Raw genomic sequence first — 19,265 nt, forward strand, 5'->3', positions numbered from 1 at the left:
TTCTTGGCCCTCACTAGCATGAAAAACTAAATACAGGCACAGACTGTGTGTGAGAAATGATTTAAGACTGAGAATCTCTCCAATACAACCCACCATTGCAGTTATGTGCATTCTTTCAAGCACACCCTTCTCATTAACCTGTGGTGAGATATTCACAACTTTTGAGAACAAATATGGATTTATATGTAAGATGGCTAAATAAAGAGAAAATTATTGATGTATTATTATATTATTGCCTTGGTGCCTTGGTCCTTTAAGAGGTCATTCTCACTTCCCACAAGCCGGGTTGTAACAAAAGCTCACACTCATTCTTATGTTTAACTGTATTGGAAAGTGTGTGTGTGGCAGGCTTACAATGATGGCAAAAAACAACATTGTAGAGTGCGCTGACCCTGGTGCTAGAGGGGGTACGCAGCTGGAGGTTGATTGTTTTAAGAGGTACGGGACTATAAAACGTTTGGGAACCACTGGTATAGTATAATGCAGCCTGATTTGTGTATCTTCTGCGATTGATCCTTCCTTTCATAAAATGACACTTCATCAGATGATGAACAGATGGGAATAAGTCTCTGACAGATGGGAATAAGCTTGAACTGACATATTTGGGTAGAAAATAAACCCAGTGATTGAATCCCCAAACGGAACCTTCTGAGGTTTGCCTTGAGTTGAACTTTGATCTATGTGTTTTCTTAACTGCCTGCCCTCCTTACACTGTTCAGCTTTACCTATCAAATCATAGCTCTACTGTCAGTCCTTTGCACACGTATAATTAAAACACTTTTCTGGTCGTTTGTCATGAAACAGCAGGGCTGTTTTTCTCTGCTCTCTGTGCCAAGGAAAACATTCCCTCTTTCATTTCCCTTTGCTTTTCTCTCCTCGTTCCTCCTCTTTCAGTTAAACCAAATACGTCTTTGGAGCGTTCTTCTCATGTAACTGACATCTGCATCAGCACCAACGACTTTTAAATCCTGATCACAAAAGAAGCTCCAGGTCCGTGTTTAGGTTGCCTGACGACTCCAATGGAATTATTCCGCTGCTCCCCTGCGTTCGCGATATACTCCAGTCTGAGTCTGCCATTGTTGAAGTTGTTTGTGGTTATGTCAAAATGAGTGTGTTGTACAAAACACAAGTAATCAGTGATTGGATAATCTCTAACCAATCAGCGAATCAAAGCCAATGACGCATTTTCAAAACGCCTCCTTAAATATGTGTTCTGGCTCTGGCGAAACCCGGCGGTTTCTGGGACCAATCAGAATGGTTACAATGTGTTTGCGTTCTAGAAATCGTCCGGGAGGTACTCCGATCCAGACTCATTGCGGAGTAGAAACTTGTGGTTGTGGCATAGCGTTTGGCCGGAGCAAAGATTTTGAGAAGCCTGGCCTGTGTTTAGGGCGGCTTCGATGTATTTTCTCCAAGGTTGCTTCTTCCTGCTGCAGTGTGATGGTGGCCTCCTTTAGCCGGGGCTGGCCTGAGCTCTGATACTTGGGGTCTCTCAGCCAGCTCCCCAGTGGCCTGCCCTGCAGCTGTCAAGCCATGTCAGTTGGCCTGGAGATGAAGGTCTCGCAGCCCTTTCCTTCACGGGGAGGGCCTGACCGCCGTGTCGCCACGAATACATGTCCATTAGGGCCTGGTGAGTGACAGGCCGGGTCCACAGACAGAGGGGTTCACTGCACACAGCCTAGGTGCACACACACACACACACACACACCCTGAGGCAGAGAGCTGTGAAACGCATCACACACAATCATGATTTATGGCCCCCCCGTGCACTGGTTAATTGAACATTGTTTCAAGTGTCGTAAATTGATGCATCTGCATAACTGACTAGGCCGTGTCAATTTCAAGCCCTTGGAAGGGAGCTGTGTTTCTAGGTCCCTGTTGGCGTACGGTAAAACTTGTTCTCATCCTCAATGATATTGTGCTGTAATGACACTCAATTCAAATGGTACAGCAGCATTGTCGCATCATTTACATCATCTTTATGGATCACTAGTCTCATAAATAACCTAATCATGCATTGTGAACCATGCTTTGATTCATCCCCCAGTTCAGTTCACATCCTTCCTCTGGCGCTCCACTGGTAATAGCTAGAGATGCAGCTTGATCAGCAGCCCAGTGCAGTATAGCTCTCTGTTAGTAAACTGCACCGTCTTCTCATGCTTGAAAGGAGCGTCCAAATCCCTACACTAAACATGACATGCCTTCGAGCCTTATATAAACTGAAGTTCTTACCCCCAAAAAGACTACTGTGGAAATGTATTGCCAAGGGTGCGACTGGGTACATAAGCAGGAAACGGCAATAAATACATTATTGAGTAAACAATGAATGTAGTGATAACCAGTATTACTGAGAGAGGCCGCGCCACAATGTCTGTACTGCTGGGCGTTTTAGATGTGTATCAATACATATAGCGTGCTGAGTAATACACTTACTGCTGGTTTTGCGTGTGTACCACTACCACCCTGTCTTTTCAACATGGTTAAATAGAGCTCTCTTCTAACTGAGACGCTCTTAATTTGGCTTTTTCAAGTCCAGTAAATACAGGCCTGGTGTTCTGTAATGAAGTGGGATAAGTTCCATACTGTATCTGTAATGAAACTACTGCTCCCCGTGTAACAGTATAACTTTAGACCGTGCCCTCGCCCATACCCGGGCGCGAACCAGGGACCCTCTGCACACATCAACAACAGCGACCCATGAAGCATAGTTAACCATCGCTCCACAAAAGCCGCTGCCCTTGCAGAGCAAGGGGAACCACTACTTCAAGGTCTCAGAGCAAGTGACGTCACCGATTGAAACGTTATTTAGAGCGCACCACCGCTAACTAGTTAGCCGTTTCACATCCGTTACACTCGTTTATAATCACATTCCGCTTTACATGAGGACATTTCAACCATGAGAGAGTGGTTATTCATGGTAGGTCTTGGACAGGAAATGTCAATTTCATATGAAACAAGGAAAGGGGGTCTTTCAGTTTTCCCAAACGACAGGGACTGTCAGAACCAATTATATGTATTTTGTTCTAAGCCCAATTCATAAAGCACAATGTTTGTTCTCTCTTTGGAAGAGTGTTCCCTATCTTTATGTTCCATAATTTCATCTGAATCAGAAAAGGAAGGCTTTCCTCTGTTATCATTAAGTCTATTTAGTGTGCAATCTTTTTCCTCAACGTGGGCCCTCCGGGTGGCTACTGTACCTCCATCTATCGTTTTCCCCGTGTTTCCTCCCTCAACTAAGACCACAACGTTATTAGTACTAATCCTCCTAACCTCTGTCTATCTGTTCTCACCGCTGGACTTGTGACCAGAAAGAAAGTCAAACGCCAACATGTTCAAAACCCCGCAGACCACAGGAGATTAAACTACCTCCCCTTTTAAACTTAAAGGCAATTCTGACACTTTTCAACATCATATTAATTATCTCCAGCACCAAACCAGTGTCTACATATGTGAAAACTGCCCATTTGTATGATCTGTGGTTAAAGAAAATATGAAGGTCCTAAAAAATGCTTCTCTGTGTCATCACAGCGTAGGATTAAAAGGAAAACTGATTTTCAAGTCCAAGGGATGGTACTTTCTTTCACCCCATGTCACCGCGAATGTCATAGTGTTTGAAAACCACCGTTTTTTAAAGGATTAAACTTTTGAGGATGTCATCGGTTAGAAATGTTTAACTTTTAATATTTTTTTCTACAAAACTTCGAAATGTGCCATTTTTATGTGTTGACACTGATAATGTGCTGGAGATAATGACAATGAGGTGAGGTAATGAAAAGTGGTAGAGTTACCCTTTAACACTAGTACCGCTGGGCCTCGATGGACCGCCCCTTTCCCTTAGACTGCTGCTCCACTCAGGAGCCCTAATAGGCTGACCACACTGCTTGCGTTGCAAAATAAATTTAGAAATCAATGTTATTCAATTATTGCACCCACACTGCTTAAGCGCGCCAACGAGCGTCTGCGTTGCCAAGGGCTAAAATAGAAATCAGTTCTATTTCTGACACACATCGCGCTGCAAGTCCTGCCTCTCCCATCTCCTCATTGGTTTATAGAAACAGGTACCCACGTGCCATCTCCTCGTTGGTTATACCCACATGGGTGACTGAAAGACAAACGAGGCCAGTGGCAGTAATGCACCTAATTTAATAAAGTTTCCAATCGCAATATAAAGTCAAGAGAAGAAAAATCCTGGACGGAAGAGAGATGACTAGAAATGATTCGGTTGACCGTTTTATGTGTGGATTAGTTGTCAGAGTAGAGGACCTTGTGCATTTCAGGTAAAATAACAACTCAATGTTTATATCCCAGGACAAATTAGCTAACAACAACAAGCTAGCTAAATAGAACAAATTAGCTAGCAAGTGCAAGCTAACTAGCTAAATTGCCATAAATGTTTAATGCTTTTCGACCTGTTCCCAAATTAATGTAATTTGTTGAGTTTGTTTTGATATTTTAACCTGCGCGTCGTGATCGCGTTTGGTGTCGGGGGACAAAATAAATGTATGCACGATGGTGCATGCGTGCAGCCAGTTTGGTTTCTGTGTAAGGCACTGCATCTCAGTGCTTGAGGCGTCGCTACAGACACCCTGGTTCGATTCCAGGCTGTATCACAACTGGACGGGATTGGGAGTCCCGTAGGGCGGCGCACAATTGGTCCAGCGCCGTCCGGGTTTGGCCTGTGTAGACCATCATTGTAAATAAGAATTTGTTCTTAACTGACTTGCCTAGTTATATAAAGGTTACATTTAAAAAAATATATATTAAGTAATGTGCAGCCATTCTGACTGCAACATTCTAACAGTGTAATTAATAAATTTCATGTATTCTATCGCAAAAATAATAATTTGGTTGTGTTTATGAAGGTCTTAGGTAACATTAGAATACAAATCTATATTTAAAAAAATAACACAATAGCATTTTCACTAGTTTGTTACTATAGGCTATATGTAAAAACAACAAAAATAGAAACACAAATTCAAGTGTTCAATGTATTTTATTTGTGGAGTCCCTTTGTTACAACTATGAAACAGAAAGCATATGTGTTGGAATGCAGTAATGAGTTATTTTTATTAAAAAATATATAGAATAATCCCCATCTTCCAAGATGCAAGATCTGCAAGACGCGCAGTCAAATGATGAAAACATCAGTAGCCTAAACTTCATTATAATCTCCAAGTGTGCTTGATAAAGTGTAAATCAGCACAAAAGCAAAAATGGTATTATAATGAATATAAGTGTCAATGACAGCTGTCAAAAATAGTAAATTATTGTCAGCTCGTGCTTACATGGTGTGTGTCTTCACACAGTAGCATCAGTTGGAGCATGTCCATGTCAGTTGGAGCATGTCTTTTTAGTGCTTAGGTTCAGGCATAGGTTCAGGCTTAGGTTCATGATGAGGCACAGAATCTGAAGAATAATCAGATGTCATGAATCATTTCTTCCCCAGCATCTGAGTCATTTTCATTCAGATTTTGTAGCAATGCTAACTTAGCATGTGCATCCATTCGTGTTGGTCTTCTTGCCACTCTAAATTACACACGCTCTCACTGTGTACTCCAAGTAGGCCAGAGTAGACTGAGAAGTCTGTTTTGGATTTGTTGTACTGATATAGGGTGAGGGCTGTTGCACTGACAGTATTATGCCACGCCGCCAGTTATGAGTCATGACCGCAGTAAAATTCCATGTGACCGCTGAGTCATGGTATTCTCCTCTTATGCACATGTGACCATGTGCTGTTGATACCCAAATCGATAACGACCATCAGGTCGTTAATGGCCTGGTACTCGGGGCTCTATTGTCCCTCTAACAACTCTGATATCAATGCAAATGCAGTCAAATCACATCTAATGCTTATCATCGAAACATTATCGTGTTTTTAAAACTCACCTCACTGTGATTGATCAATTTGACGAAAGAAGTTCAACAACAGGTTGAAACTGAGTGGAGAACATGGTCGTTGTTGCAATGCCTAACATAATAAAATGAACAGTGCTTTCTAAGTTGATGATTAATTCCAATCACCCATACGCATATTAGTGCTGATGCATACACATAGGCCCATATATGAGCCAAAGCCCGAACAAAACACATATTTATTGTGTAACATGAAGTCATGTGAGTGCCATCTGATGAAGATCATCAAAGGTTAGTGATTCATGGAATCGCTATTTCTGATTTTTGTGAGCCCTCTCCTTGGCTGCAAAATGGCTGTATGGCTTTCTGTGACTAGGTGCTGACCTAACATAATTGTTTGGTGTGTTTTCGCCGTAAAGCCTATTTGAAATCGGACACGGTGGCTGGATTTACAAGAAGTTTATCTTTAAAATGGTTTGAGGAATTTTAATTATGGGATTTCTGTTGTTTTGAATTTGGCACCATGCAATTTCATTGGCTGTTGGTGAGGTGGGACTCTACCGCCCCACATATCCCACTGTGATTGATCAATTTGACGAAAGAAGTTCAACAATAGGTTGAAACTGAGTGGAGAACATGGTCGTTGTTTCAATGCCTAACATAACAAAATGACCAGTGCTTTCTAAGTTGATGATTCATTCAAATCACCCATACGTATATTAGAGCTGATGCATACACATTTGCCCATATATGAGCCAAAGCCCGATAAAATAAATAATGACAAATACAGAAAATACAAAAACGGAATTAAAATAATGATTGTGCTGTTATACAATACATAGCCTACAGCATATTACGCACGGCAGGAAAGCATTTTAAAAAATGATTTAAGAGGTCTTTGGTGCCTAATTGTTCTAGCCTAGGGCTGTGGTGGTCATTACGTTGTGTCAGACTGTTATTGTCATGGAGGAGATTGAAATGCACAGTGGTGAGATATTCTGTAGCTAAAGGTAATGTCTCAGCCTATTCATTATGAACATAAATGACAATTCCGGATATCTAGGCTATTCAAAATCAAATACAAATTGGGGGCGGCTATCTCTGTAAGCCGTTCTGCACAATCAATGAACCAACCACATCGCCTAGGCCTATGTTTTCGCCCAGACTCATGGATAGACAGTTTGGAGTGTAGCATAAGGTAACCAGTCCATCCAGTATGTATAATAATACAGTCCACACTCAAAGGCCATTACTATAATTGTTTTAATTTTGGAGAATAGTCTAATAGGGTACATACCGTTTTGAGGTTCTAATTAGAATAGATCAATACAGTACAATGGTCCGTCCTGTTCTTCCTTCACAATTGGTGATGACATAATTATGCATCGTTTGCTTCCCCTCCCCTTTCTCCCAATCACACTTCACTTAATTTATTTAATCTGTTGTTATATGTGTGCTATTAGTTTCAGTTTAGGTTCAGTTTTGAGGCAATTATTAAGGTGATTATCAACTGGGCACAGCGCCTTCAACTGTCGGGAGAAGGAGTGGGGCAGGCCCCACTGTTGGGAGGAGGGGTGGAGCAGGCCCCGCTGTCGGGAGAAGGAGTGGAACAGGCCCCACTGTCGGGAGGAGGGGTGGAGCAGGTCCCACTGTCGGGAGGATGGGTGGAGCAGGCCCCGCTGTCGGGAGAAGGAGTGGAGCAGGCCCCACTGTCGGGAGAAGGAGTGGAGCAGGCCCCACTGTCGGGAGAAGGAGTGGAGCAGGCCCCACTGTCGGGAGGAGGAGTGGAACAGGCCCCACTGTCGGGAGGAGGGGCAGAGGGGGAAACCATTTCTAACAACGGCAGTGTGTTATATAGGGTTATTTAGGAAAAGTCAAGGACTGAGGGGGGCATGACTTAAATGGCAGAGTATTTTTTTTTTAATGAGCAGTCCAAATGACTGCTTGAGCAGTTTTAGTGTTGTCCTTCACAACCTTGTCAACTCCTCATGAGAGATGGATTCAGGGAATAGTTCTTTGTCCCCTTAGTATGAGTGAATGAATTAAATCTTTGCTGACTGTAATGGAATCAGCAGTACTTCTACAGCGTGACAGAAAGGAGTTAGACTGTTGTCACTGACCCCAAAACAGTTCCAGACGACAACAAAATGGCTGTCAATTTGGGACGCCAGCAATTTCAACTACTGACATGGCAAATCACCTTTTCCCATAAACACCCCCCTTGACCCGGGGTGTTGTGTGTGTACATGTGCATTTCAAAGCTCATCTCTTCTGCTGGTGTTAAGTGTTGGCCCTCTGGCGTGCCGCGTCCGTGTGCGACCACACACTCCTCCAGGCCCATCTGCAGCTCTTATTTACATACCGTGGTGCTACTCCCCATGCCAAGCTGGCCCGGCCTCCGAACCCCAGACTCCCCACTGGCTGAGCCGGACTGGGAAGACAACACATGGGCCTCAGGTTTCACTCTACTTCATCTCAAAGGAAAACATTGGGAGCCTCAACTCTTCATTCTCATGCGTTAAACCATGCATGTTGGCGTTCCTGTCAGCCATTAGGACGTAGCTTGTTGGAGCCTAGAGGGCCAGGAGAGGAGAGCATGCCCAGATATGATGGGAAGAAAACAATCTGTCTCTTATCTGTGCTGCTACGTGTCTGATGTCGGTGTGATCTGCCTTGTCTCCTGATAAGAGTGGCGTGAGTAAAGCCCCAGGCGTGGGGCAGCAGGTGTGGGCAGGCATTGAGACACTACAGTACAGCAGCGTACACATTCCTCTGGAGAGGCTGAAGTGTGTGAAAGGTCTGGATCAGTAGGACACTGCTTAGGGGAGGAGGGGAGCCTTTTCCCCCTGTCCCCTTGTCCCCTTGCTCTGATCAGAATTCATTTTTGAAACTAGTCAGGGGTCAGGGATTGACACATGAGGCTACATGTTCAGCTAAGTAATTGCTCAGTTGTTTAAATAATGTTTTTCCCCTTTTATGAAAGGGCATTTGTGCTCTTTTTTTGTTGCTGGTTGTTTGGTTACTTGATTGTGTGAGAAGCTGGTTGTCTGTGTCTGGATCCTCTTGTGTACTAGAGGTGGTCCTGGTTTCTGTGTAGGCTGTGTAATGAGTTGTGAATGGAACAGGGGGAACTCCCTGCTTCTCAGGCATTACTCTAATCATCAGAGGAAGAGCTGGGAACGAGGGGAAAATAGAGTGCAGAAAAAAGGGAGAGGGGCAGGGAGAGGTGGAGGGAGACAGAGAGGGTGGAGTAGAGTTGGTGAGATGGAGGAACACAGAGTTTAGGGACCTCTCTATCGCTCTGTCTCCCTTTCTCCCTCCCCTGGGAGGGGGCTCACACAATGGCCTAAGCCTCCCGCTCTTTGGAACAATGGTCTTGGGAAAGGAAGTGTAGAAGAGGCCCCGCTCAAGTCCCTGTTTTTGTTTCTGAGAGGTCCCCCCCCTCTGTGTCACAGCCAGATTGCAACGAAACACCCCTGAGGTCACTCACACACTTCTACACTTCCGGTTCCTGCTCACACAGCCAGTGCTTCCTCATGGTGCCTCCAGTAAAACTCTGGCCCCTCTTCTCACCCCCAAACACCACCCCGTGGAGGTGATGGGGCAAACCGGAAAACTGCCCCACAAGACGAGGTACATTCCTCCCCAGAGAAAAACAACACATAAACAAAGTGGACCGCCAGAGGCCTGGAAGGTGAACTGAGATGGGCTTGTCTCTGCCCGGTTGAGTGTGTGCCATTTCACTGTGGTTTCCAGCAATGGGGTCCTATCATGTGCCAGTACAGTGTGCATGGTGGGAAAATAACATGCAGAATGAACAGTCATAGACACGAGATGGAGAGAGGAAATTTGGCTTAGTTTGTTAGCACTTTAGGAAAAATACTCAGCCACACCACCAATCTCTTACCCCTGATGTGTTCTTAACCTTGTGTTCTTAACGGCCAGACAGTTTGGACTCCTCTGTGTAGCTGCGTATACTGAAGTAATATGGGGTAATCTGACATGAAGAGGAGGAGGAGGAGGAGGAGGAAGCACTCGAGGAAGCAGGAGGAAGCACTCGGCCTTCACTTTCTCCTCCCTACTCTCTCTCTCTGACAGCACTTCCCCTTATAGTTTAAGTGCGAGAGTTCAGAAACTGTGGCTCTGATTGCTGAGGGATTTTCCCGCTCTTTGGCTAGGAGGCAGGTGTTCAGACAGGATGTGGACGTGTAGGAGTGAGCAGCAGCACAAGGGGCCTCAAGACACAGCAGTGAGATTACTGCTTCCTATGATGTAACCAGGCAGGTGCAGCTACGCAGGTGTTAACTGCACCAGGAACAGGTAGGTATTGATATATGGTTGAAATGCTATAAAGGTCAATATCTAGCTCCAGAGAGGGCTAGCCACCAGGCAAACTGAGGACCTAACTTTACCCAGCGGACTTAGCAGTGTGTGATGACTTTTCTCCACATGTAACTGTTGATTTGAGGAAAGTAAACAGATAAAACCGATCTGTGTTGAAATCTGTGGCTGTGGTCCACTCTGGCAGCACTGCCTCTAGACGTGGGGAATAGCCACTCTGACGCCTCACAGAGCCGTTTAAAAACGACAGGGATCTGGGAACTGGCCAGGGGAACGGCCTCCTTTGTGTGCGACCCTGTCATTGTCCCAGAGCTCAGATAAGGCAAAAAATAATACCCCAGCACGCCGCTGTGACTTCCTGTTCCCATTTACTCAGCAGATAAGGCACTATTCCCACTACGAGATATGAAGGAGAGACTGAGGAGCGGGGTGGTGAAAGATCATTTTACTTTTCCATTCACATTACATCCTTGCTTTACTGTACCCTTTGTTGTGGCTGGCAACGTGACATTTTTGGTCCACAGCTCAAAAGCCAGTAAGCAAAACTATTCAACAGTGACAAACTTTTATTCTTAAACATATTACACTATTGAATAATGCAACCCAAACCATATTACACTCTTGAATAATGCAACAATTCACAAGCATGTATGTGCAGACAAAGGGTAGGAAGCATGAGTTTTTACTCACCATCTGGTTACCTATAACTACAAACATAGTTCTGTTTTTAGGTTATTATTTATTAACTTATTTCCGGATATCTTCTAAACTACCCACAATGCACTATTTTGCAACGTCATATGGAGAGAGTACTCTGTGTCTATTACCGAGTTCGTATGCTAGCTCGGTATCTAGCTCAAGCCGGCTAACGTTAGCATACTCATGCTCTTCACAGACTTTTTGGCTGTGATATCTAGTGGGAACCCGTTAGCACGGCATACTCTGGTGCCTTCTTGCTATGGGCTCAAAAGGAAAGAAAATCATACCTCTTTGCTCTGTAGTACCTCGTCTGTTCTCCTTTTTGTCTTTTGTCAACTTTTGTCAACTCCTGAGAGGCGCAATGGTCTAAGGCAGTGCATCGCAGTGCTAGCTGTGCCACTAGAGATTCTGGGTTCGAGTCCAGGCTCTGTCACAGCCGGCCGCGACTGGGAGACCCATTGGTGCTGCTTTCTTCCGGGTTAAGTGGCCATTGTGTCTAGAATCAGTGTGGCTTGGTTGGATTGTGTTTCGGAGGATCCGTATGGGAGTTGCAGCGATGAGACAAGACTGTAACTACCAATTGGATACCATGAAAATTGGCTATTTAAAAACATTTTTTTACAACGGGCATGTTCTCTGTAGGCTACGGGAGTTTTGTAACTTTTTCTATCTTGGCTTAGTGCTAGCCTGCTAGCTGATATCTGGAATCTATTGCTATAGATATTGGATTTCCCTCACTGACTCTCCATCGGCCTGGGGGAGGTGCCCACCTCTCGCTTTGGTAGTTAACTCGGCCTGCACTCTTTTTAAAAAGTTTTACAATCGGATGGGTCCCAGCCATCAATCTGTACGTCTCTGCTCTCTCTTTGCTTTTGATCTGTAGATGTGTTTTAGTTGTGTTAGTTCTCTAGTTTGTCTCCAGTTTTTAGGCTTTGGCTTGGTGGTTGGCTAGGCTATTAGCTAGTTGGCTAAATAGATAATGTTAGCTGGCTGGTCAGCTTGCTTGCTAAAATAACATTCTTTGATAACTGGTTAGATGGCGTTATGTATTTCCAAATCATTGGTTTACTTTAATGTAGCTGTAGATGGCTGACTCATGCTGTGCTAACGTAACAATACATCCATAAAGTATTTGCTTGTAAGTGTGTGGAACATGTTATTGAAACTAGTTTGTAGTTATTTCTGTTGGAGTTGACATTATAGGGAATAGGCTGGCTTGCCTATATGTAATCCATTTAACACCACACACTTGGAAAAACATTTCCCGACTTGACTTTGGCATTCTTCGGATTTGGTTTTATGTAATAACTTGAGAAATAAGAGAAGTGACGTGTAACTTTGCAGTGGGACTTTTAATGCGTATACTAATGCAAATCCATATGGTACATGTGGTCCTGTGTATGCTACCTTCCATTTTAAGGGGTTTATTTTCTCGCCTGTGGAGATGGACTTCCATAGTTTTATGTGGCTCATTGCAGATACTGCGAGATTTTCAGAATGTAATAAGGACGGCCATTTGTCATTATTTGACTGTTCGAGTACTCACATGATTTTCTTTTGAGTTCTTGGAATAAAAATAACAAGCTATTTTTAGAACAGAAGGCCTGCGCTGGAATTTTTTTAACATTTCAATCTCTGGTTAAAGATTGAGTTTTGACCTCCGTTCGAGCAATCAATTACTCATGTTCATCCCTAGAATGTAACGGGGATGCATTCCAGGTAAAAAATAAAATCCAGGTGAAATCTCAATAAAAACGAGTCTCAGATATTCAAAAACATTGCTCTGCTATTACCATTTATTCTGTTTGTACCGCTCTGCTTCCAAGGGGGTAACTGTTTTGTGGGTGTCGTGCTCTACCTCTGAAGGTAGCAGTCGAGACGTAGTAAGTACGCAAGTTTACATTTCAGTAATATGTGTAGCCGACTGTATTTTTACATAAAGTGTAGTAAGTGTGGCTCTAAGACGCTGCAGGTCCCGTCCCGTTCCGTCCTTAGCCATACCGCATGCAGCTTCCTGTGTTCCAGTGCCAGGCCTGAGAGCCCGAGGAGCACAGCGGAGCTATGAATTCGCTGGAATCCACCAGGCCTGATTGTGGACCCGGGGTTTCCGCTGACACTCTTGAGTCTTCAAATGGTACCATCAGATCAAACACTCCGTCTCAGATGCTAAACAATCAGGCCTCCATAAGGCGAGGGGAGGAAAGGGCTTTCTTCAGCCTTTTAATCATCCAAGCAAGATGCTTCCTCGTTGACTGGTTCAGCTCCCAAGGAGGAAGATGGCCAGCTGTTAAACCACTACTGTAGTTCACCTAATTTGTCACTATTTCAGTATAATATGTCCTCGGGAACAGGGATGTGAAGGGATGTATATTCATCTTGGCATTGGTCCTCTTTTTACTGGTTTGAGTGATGCCAGTCACAGTAAGTCCTGTTATTGCGACAGGCAGATACCATAGTAGTGTTGGACCAAAACCAGCCATCAAGCCATTTAAAACCATACTAAACAGCCATATGGATTTACTCACAATTCATCTGGAAGATGTACATGTGGCGTTTAAAAGAAAAGGGTCCTTTCAGGGTTTCTTTATTGCAACTTAAAGCTTGAATCTCAGGCATTGAGTCAAATGGCAGGGAATATGGCATGATGGGACTGCTGAAGTTTTTCATAGAGCAGTTTTCGACAAGGCCTACTTTTGAAATCTTTCTTCTGTAACGGAGCTGTTCCTGCCTCACATTTTGGATGGATAATGGTGGCCTGGTCTCTGTTCTACACCACAATGAGTGCAGAAAGAAAATTATGACCTGAACTTTTGTTTGTTCATTGCCTAGACCGAAGTGCAGTCATTTGAGCCCCAGAAACAAAATTGATTTTTGAGGCGTTGCCTGCTCTTTTATGGAAGAACATATAATCATAGTTTTGATACTCACAGTGGTTGTCTAATTTTAGTCTGATATTTTACAACAGATTCTGTTTCTGCCAGTCGCACCAGAGACACAGGCTGTGACTTGAATCCATGAACTTGTTCCAAGACAGAATTCTCAAATGTGCAGACTTTAGCAAAATCTCCCCTTTGCCCAGCATTCTTGCGGAACCAAATGTTTGGTACGTTATACTTTCAGCTTTAAATTAAAAAAGATATGGAGTCCTCAAAACGTTGTAACTGAACAGGCGGCGCTTTCCTCCCTCTCCATAAACATTCAAAATAACTTTTAACAAATGTGCAGCAGATGAAAGCTTCAATGGGAAATTTGCTGCAATATTCAGCATTAGAGACTGGTTCCTGTAGTGAAGACAAGGCCAGGCAGCCTTTCTCGTCAGTCACATGAGGGTTTGATGTCAGTGTGTGCTTGTTACACGGCCAGCAAAGTGTTCTGAAAACTTTTTCGAAGAGGGGTTTGTGTTCCCATGACTTCACTGCGACACGCAATGTTTGATACACCTAATTAATTATGGAATTGAGGTCATAATCAAAGAGCCACAGAGATCCCCAAGGGGAAACTGGCTGTGTAGCAGAGATCTGGAATAGAAGCTCACTTCAAAGCACTTGTTTTGGGGCTGTTGAGGCTACCTTGGCCTTACTCGCCTCCTGCTCAGACATAATGAGCAGTAGTAAGACGGGCTGTCGCCATGTCTCCACACCGTGGGTGTATCCAGTATCTGGGACTTCTTTCCCACTCGGTTCTGTGTTACCCCCCTGTGGCCTGCCCTTTGACCTCGCTGAACTCATAGCAAACAGTGACCCTCACAGCGGCTGACCCACCTTCAGACGCCATTGGAGACCAGAACACAAGTGCAGACTCAATCTTATGACCAGCTGACATGGATGGAGCTCTGCCTCACAGACCTCCATTACTGTTTCATCAGATGACAAATGCTTAGTGTCTGACATTAAACTGTATATCTACTGCTGGCGGTGGTGATTTTCATTTCAGGGACGATGACTGTGGCATCACACTGACATGCTGACTGAACGCAGGGCATAAGCTGCATGACTCTACAAAGCACAAACTTTGTTTGGAATTCACAGAATTGATAAGAATGTGCTACTTATCACATGCAACTGGTGAGTCTGTGCTTATGTTTGGAGAAATTGTATAAAAGATACAGAAGAGAGCTGGGGTGTCAGCAGGGCCAGTGAAATACACAAGGGAACGACCCTGTCATTGGTTGATCACGCCTTGGGAGGGCAGGAGATGTCTCCATCAGTTTAGTTGACAGGTCTGAACGTTGCCCATAGAGGCTGTAGGGACTTGGCACATTTCCAATGAGGATTTACCCCAGTGTTTTACCCAAAAGGTGCAGACTTTTCTGTTTCCATCTACGTGGGCCAGCACCCGTGTCTCACTTGGCCATGGCTCCAGCAGATCTGCTCTGACTTGGAGCCATGAGAAAGCAACAGTCTTCTTGAATAATGCAGAGGTTGTTGCTCGCCACACGTTTTTAGTGTCACAGACCTGATGGAAACAGAATAACTAGAGTTTACGTTAACATAAAACACTGGCGACTCCCTGGTGTGGGGCTAACTCTAGATGGAAAAGCACCATATGAGTCCCTGTGGTGGCCAGTGACATTCTTTCTTCTAAAGCCACACTAGGCTGATGGAGAGGCATCTCTATCAGAACATCAAAGGACACAACAAGATCCCCTCCCTTTGTTCTCTGAACAGTGTATTGTCTCCTGACCTGGCCACGGAGGTCAGCCTGGGGTCAGAGGCTAATGAACTGCCTCTAGAGACTGAGAGAAAGGGACAGATCTATCAGGGACAGTTTGTTTGGGATTGCCACCAGGTTTTTGAGGCCTGGTGGGTGAGCTAGCTGGAGTCTCCACTCCACTGTCTGACGCTCTCTCCTTAAACCCTGAACCATGACCCCGTAGCCCTCTAAAAAAATAATATATTTAACCTTTATTTAACTAGGCATGTCAGTTAAGAACAAATTCTTATTTACAATGACGGCCTACCAAAAGGCAAAAGGCCTTCTGCGGGGACGGGGGCCTGAGATTAAAAATAAGTGCAATATAAATATAGGACAAACACACATCACAACAAGCGAGACAACACTACATAAAGAGAGACCTAAGACAACAACATAGCAAGGCAGCAACACATGACAACACAGCATGGTAGCAACACACCATGACAACATCATGGTAGCAACTAATCAGGGTGAGTATCTAGACCAGGATCTCTTAGTCCTGTGGCCTGCAGGTCTTCAGCTTTTCCAGAACCAGATGCTCTATAATCTTTTAGAATGACTGAGTTGGTTCCCACAGATAATCTTGTTGAACCTGGAGATGGTTTGAGCTCTCAAGCAAACACATGATCATGAGTGAACTAATAATAGATCTGTAAAACAATGCTCAACCTCCAGATTTTGCACAACCGAAAAGCAAGCCAATCCAGTATACTACTATAAACCATGAACTGAAGATGCACCATTAAGACACTTCCCTCCAGGCTTAAGTGAATAGTTTCTAGGTTAACCAGTAGCACAGTGTTTGTTCTAAAAATATCCTGAACGTATGTTGATTTATTTTCTGTCTTGTGTTTTTGCAGAGTTGTTGGGCTCCACGAAGAGACTGAACGTCAACTACCAGGATGGAGATGGGTAAGTGTGTGATGACGATAACACTGTCCTAAAGAACTGACTGACAACCTCTGTAAAAATTAAATAAAAGATGGCCTACCAATAAGCTACTCTTTCTGTATCTGTAAAACAGTAGTTCTAATGTATAGCTTCTACATACAAGTGCTGGGATTTTAAAGCTCAATGCGTCTTGTCTTGGCTTGTGATAAACACTCTGCGTTAGTTTGCCTTGGGTTGAATCATGGCCTTCTGCTAAGTCAGCCAAAGCAGACTAACTGGTAATTGTGTCTGGAGGAGAAGCAAAGGTGTCACTGCTGAAAAAGCTCATTTAATTGTTGTTTCTACTACTGCTTCTTGCCCAAAAGCAGACACACCACAGTCTACTAACCCCCCAGTTACCCTGTCTGCCAGTGGAAATGCTGACTGTAAAAATTTTCCCCTCTCGCTTATTAGCATAGGTCTAGTTTCTCCTCATCTATTTCTCTCTTTGTGGAGGGACTTGGATCCCATATGAAAGTTCTCACTTTCTCCGTTTCCTCTCTTTTTCCCTTCTCACAGGGTGGTGTGTTTTCACCGCAGATATTTTTGTCGGCTGCTAGAGCCATACAAATTTACACAATTCTGCAGTTAGACTGTCTGAGTTCAGATTGAGTCCGATAGGCTTAGCACACCCGAGATATCCGAATATAACTACCTCTTACAGCGCTCCCACATCCATCCAAACAGCCTTCCCCCTCTACAGACACTACTGGTGCCCCCTCACTCAGCCTAAATAAACAGAGTAACACAAGTGGAGAGAAGAGCCAAGACAACAGTGGGAGACCTTTAGATAAGCCGTGCCTCTGAGATGGCTGTAAAACGGTCCAGAGAGCAGGACATTGGTGCACCATATATCAGAGCCCAGGTCCCCCCTAGAACCCCAGGCTCTGGCCATGGTTTACTGCTTGTTATGCATCTTCTCCAACCCCCCCCCTCTCTCTTTGTCAGCTCTCAGGGGCCGGGGGGGGATTCAGAGGCGAAGCCTGAGGGGGCCGGGGTCAGGGGTGGGGTTTGTCTGGCGTAGAGGGCGGGACTGTGGCCGATTTAGATGGGAGTGTTTACAAAAGCTGCCACACAACTCAATGCAGTGATGACAGCATCCGCGTCCGGGAATTATATACTAGTGCACCAGAGAGGATAAACATGGCTGGAACAGAGAGGCCTGATGATGATGATACACTACATGACCAAAAGTATGTGGACATCTGCTCATTGAACATTTCATTCCAAAATCACGGGCATTAGTATGGAGTTGGTCCCCCCTCTTTGCAGCTGTAACAGCCTCCACTCTTCTGGGAAAGCTTTACACTAGATGTTGGAACATTGCTGCGGGGACTTGCTTCCATTCAGCCACAAGCATTAATGAGGTCGGGTACTGATGTTGGGCGATTAGGTCTGGCTCACAGTCAACGTTCCAATTCATCCCAAAGGTGTTCAATGGGGTTGACGTCAGGGCTCTGTGCAGGCCAGTCAAGTTCTTCCACACCGATCTTGACAAACCATTTCTATATGGACCTCAATTTGTGTACGGGACCATTGTCATACTGAAACAGGAAAGGGCCTTCCCCAAACTGTTACTCCAAAGTTGGAAGCACCGAATCATCTAGAATGTCATGGTATGCTGTAGCGTTAAGATTTCCCTACACTGGAACTAGGGGGCCTAGCACTAACCATGAAAAACATCCCCAGACCATTATTCCTCCTCCACCAAACTTTACAGTTGACACTATGCATCCGCAAAACCCAGATTCATCTGTCGTACTGCGAGCTGGTGAAGCGTGATTCATCACTCCAGAGAATGCGTTTCCACTACTCCGGAGTCCAATGGTGGTGAGCTTTACACCACTCCAGCCGATGCTTGGCATTGCACTTGGTGATCTTAGGCTTGTGTGCGGCTGCTCAGCCATGCCAAGCTTTCCGACGAACAGTTCTTGTACTGACATTGCTTCCAGAGGCAGTTTGGAACTCTGTAGTGAATGTTGCAACCGAGTACAGGCAATTTTTACACGCTATGGGCTTCAGCACTCTGCGGTCCTGTTCTGTGAGCTCGTGTGACCTGCCTCTTCGTGGCTGAGTTGTTTTGCTCCTAGACGTTTCCACTTCACAGTAACATCACTTACAATTGACCGGGGCAGCTCTAGCAGGGCAGGAATCTGACGAACGGACTTGTTGGTAAGGTGGCATCCTATGATGGTGCCACGTTGATAGTCACTGAGCTCTTCAGTAAGGCCATTCTAGTGCAATGTTTGTCTATAGAGATTGCATGGCTGTGTGCTCGATTTTATACACCTGTCAGCAATGGGTGTGGCTGAAATAGCCCAATCCACTAATTTGAAGGTTTCCACATACTTTTGTATATACTATATATACAGGTGTCCAAGATGGCGTAGCAGTAAGTCCTGTCGTATCGTCTCTCTGTAAATATCGTCTCTTTTTCGTTTTAGATATTTTTTTTAGATATTTTTCTTCGCATATCTTTAAAAACATTTTTGTTCGCTTCCAAATACTCTCCTGCAACCCGCCTCACCCAATGTAGCTACTTTTCCTAAAGTATTTATATTTACTTCGGAACCGGAACCCCTCAACTGAAGCTAGCCAGCTAACCACCTGCTATGCTAGCGGTCTTCAGCTAACCGGTCATCAGCTAACCCTTAGCTCGGAAAGCTCTCGCCAGTTTGAACAACGCGACGCTAACCAGAGCATAACGGACCTATTTATTTTTTTTAACCCCGGATTCCCACCGCAAA

General features: G+C 44.5%; 1 protein-coding gene across 8 annotated transcripts in view; it reads left to right on the forward strand.

Moving 5' to 3' along the window:
• Positions 1-19,265, forward strand: part of LOC135555403 (caskin-2-like) — a 101,378-nt gene that overhangs the window by 23,987 nt on the left and 58,126 nt on the right. For all 8 annotated transcript variants that reach the window (XM_064987793.1, XM_064987794.1, XM_064987796.1 and 5 more), the window contains exon 3: positions 16,449-16,500. In XM_064987793.1, the coding sequence (XP_064843865.1) occupies positions 16,449-16,500 (52 nt within the window). The remainder of the gene's footprint in view (positions 1-16,448; positions 16,501-19,265) is intronic.

Source organism: Oncorhynchus masou, chromosome 15 (genome assembly GCF_036934945.1).
Source record: "Oncorhynchus masou masou isolate Uvic2021 chromosome 15, UVic_Omas_1.1, whole genome shotgun sequence".
Taxonomy (NCBI): Eukaryota; Metazoa; Chordata; class Actinopteri; order Salmoniformes; family Salmonidae; genus Oncorhynchus; species Oncorhynchus masou.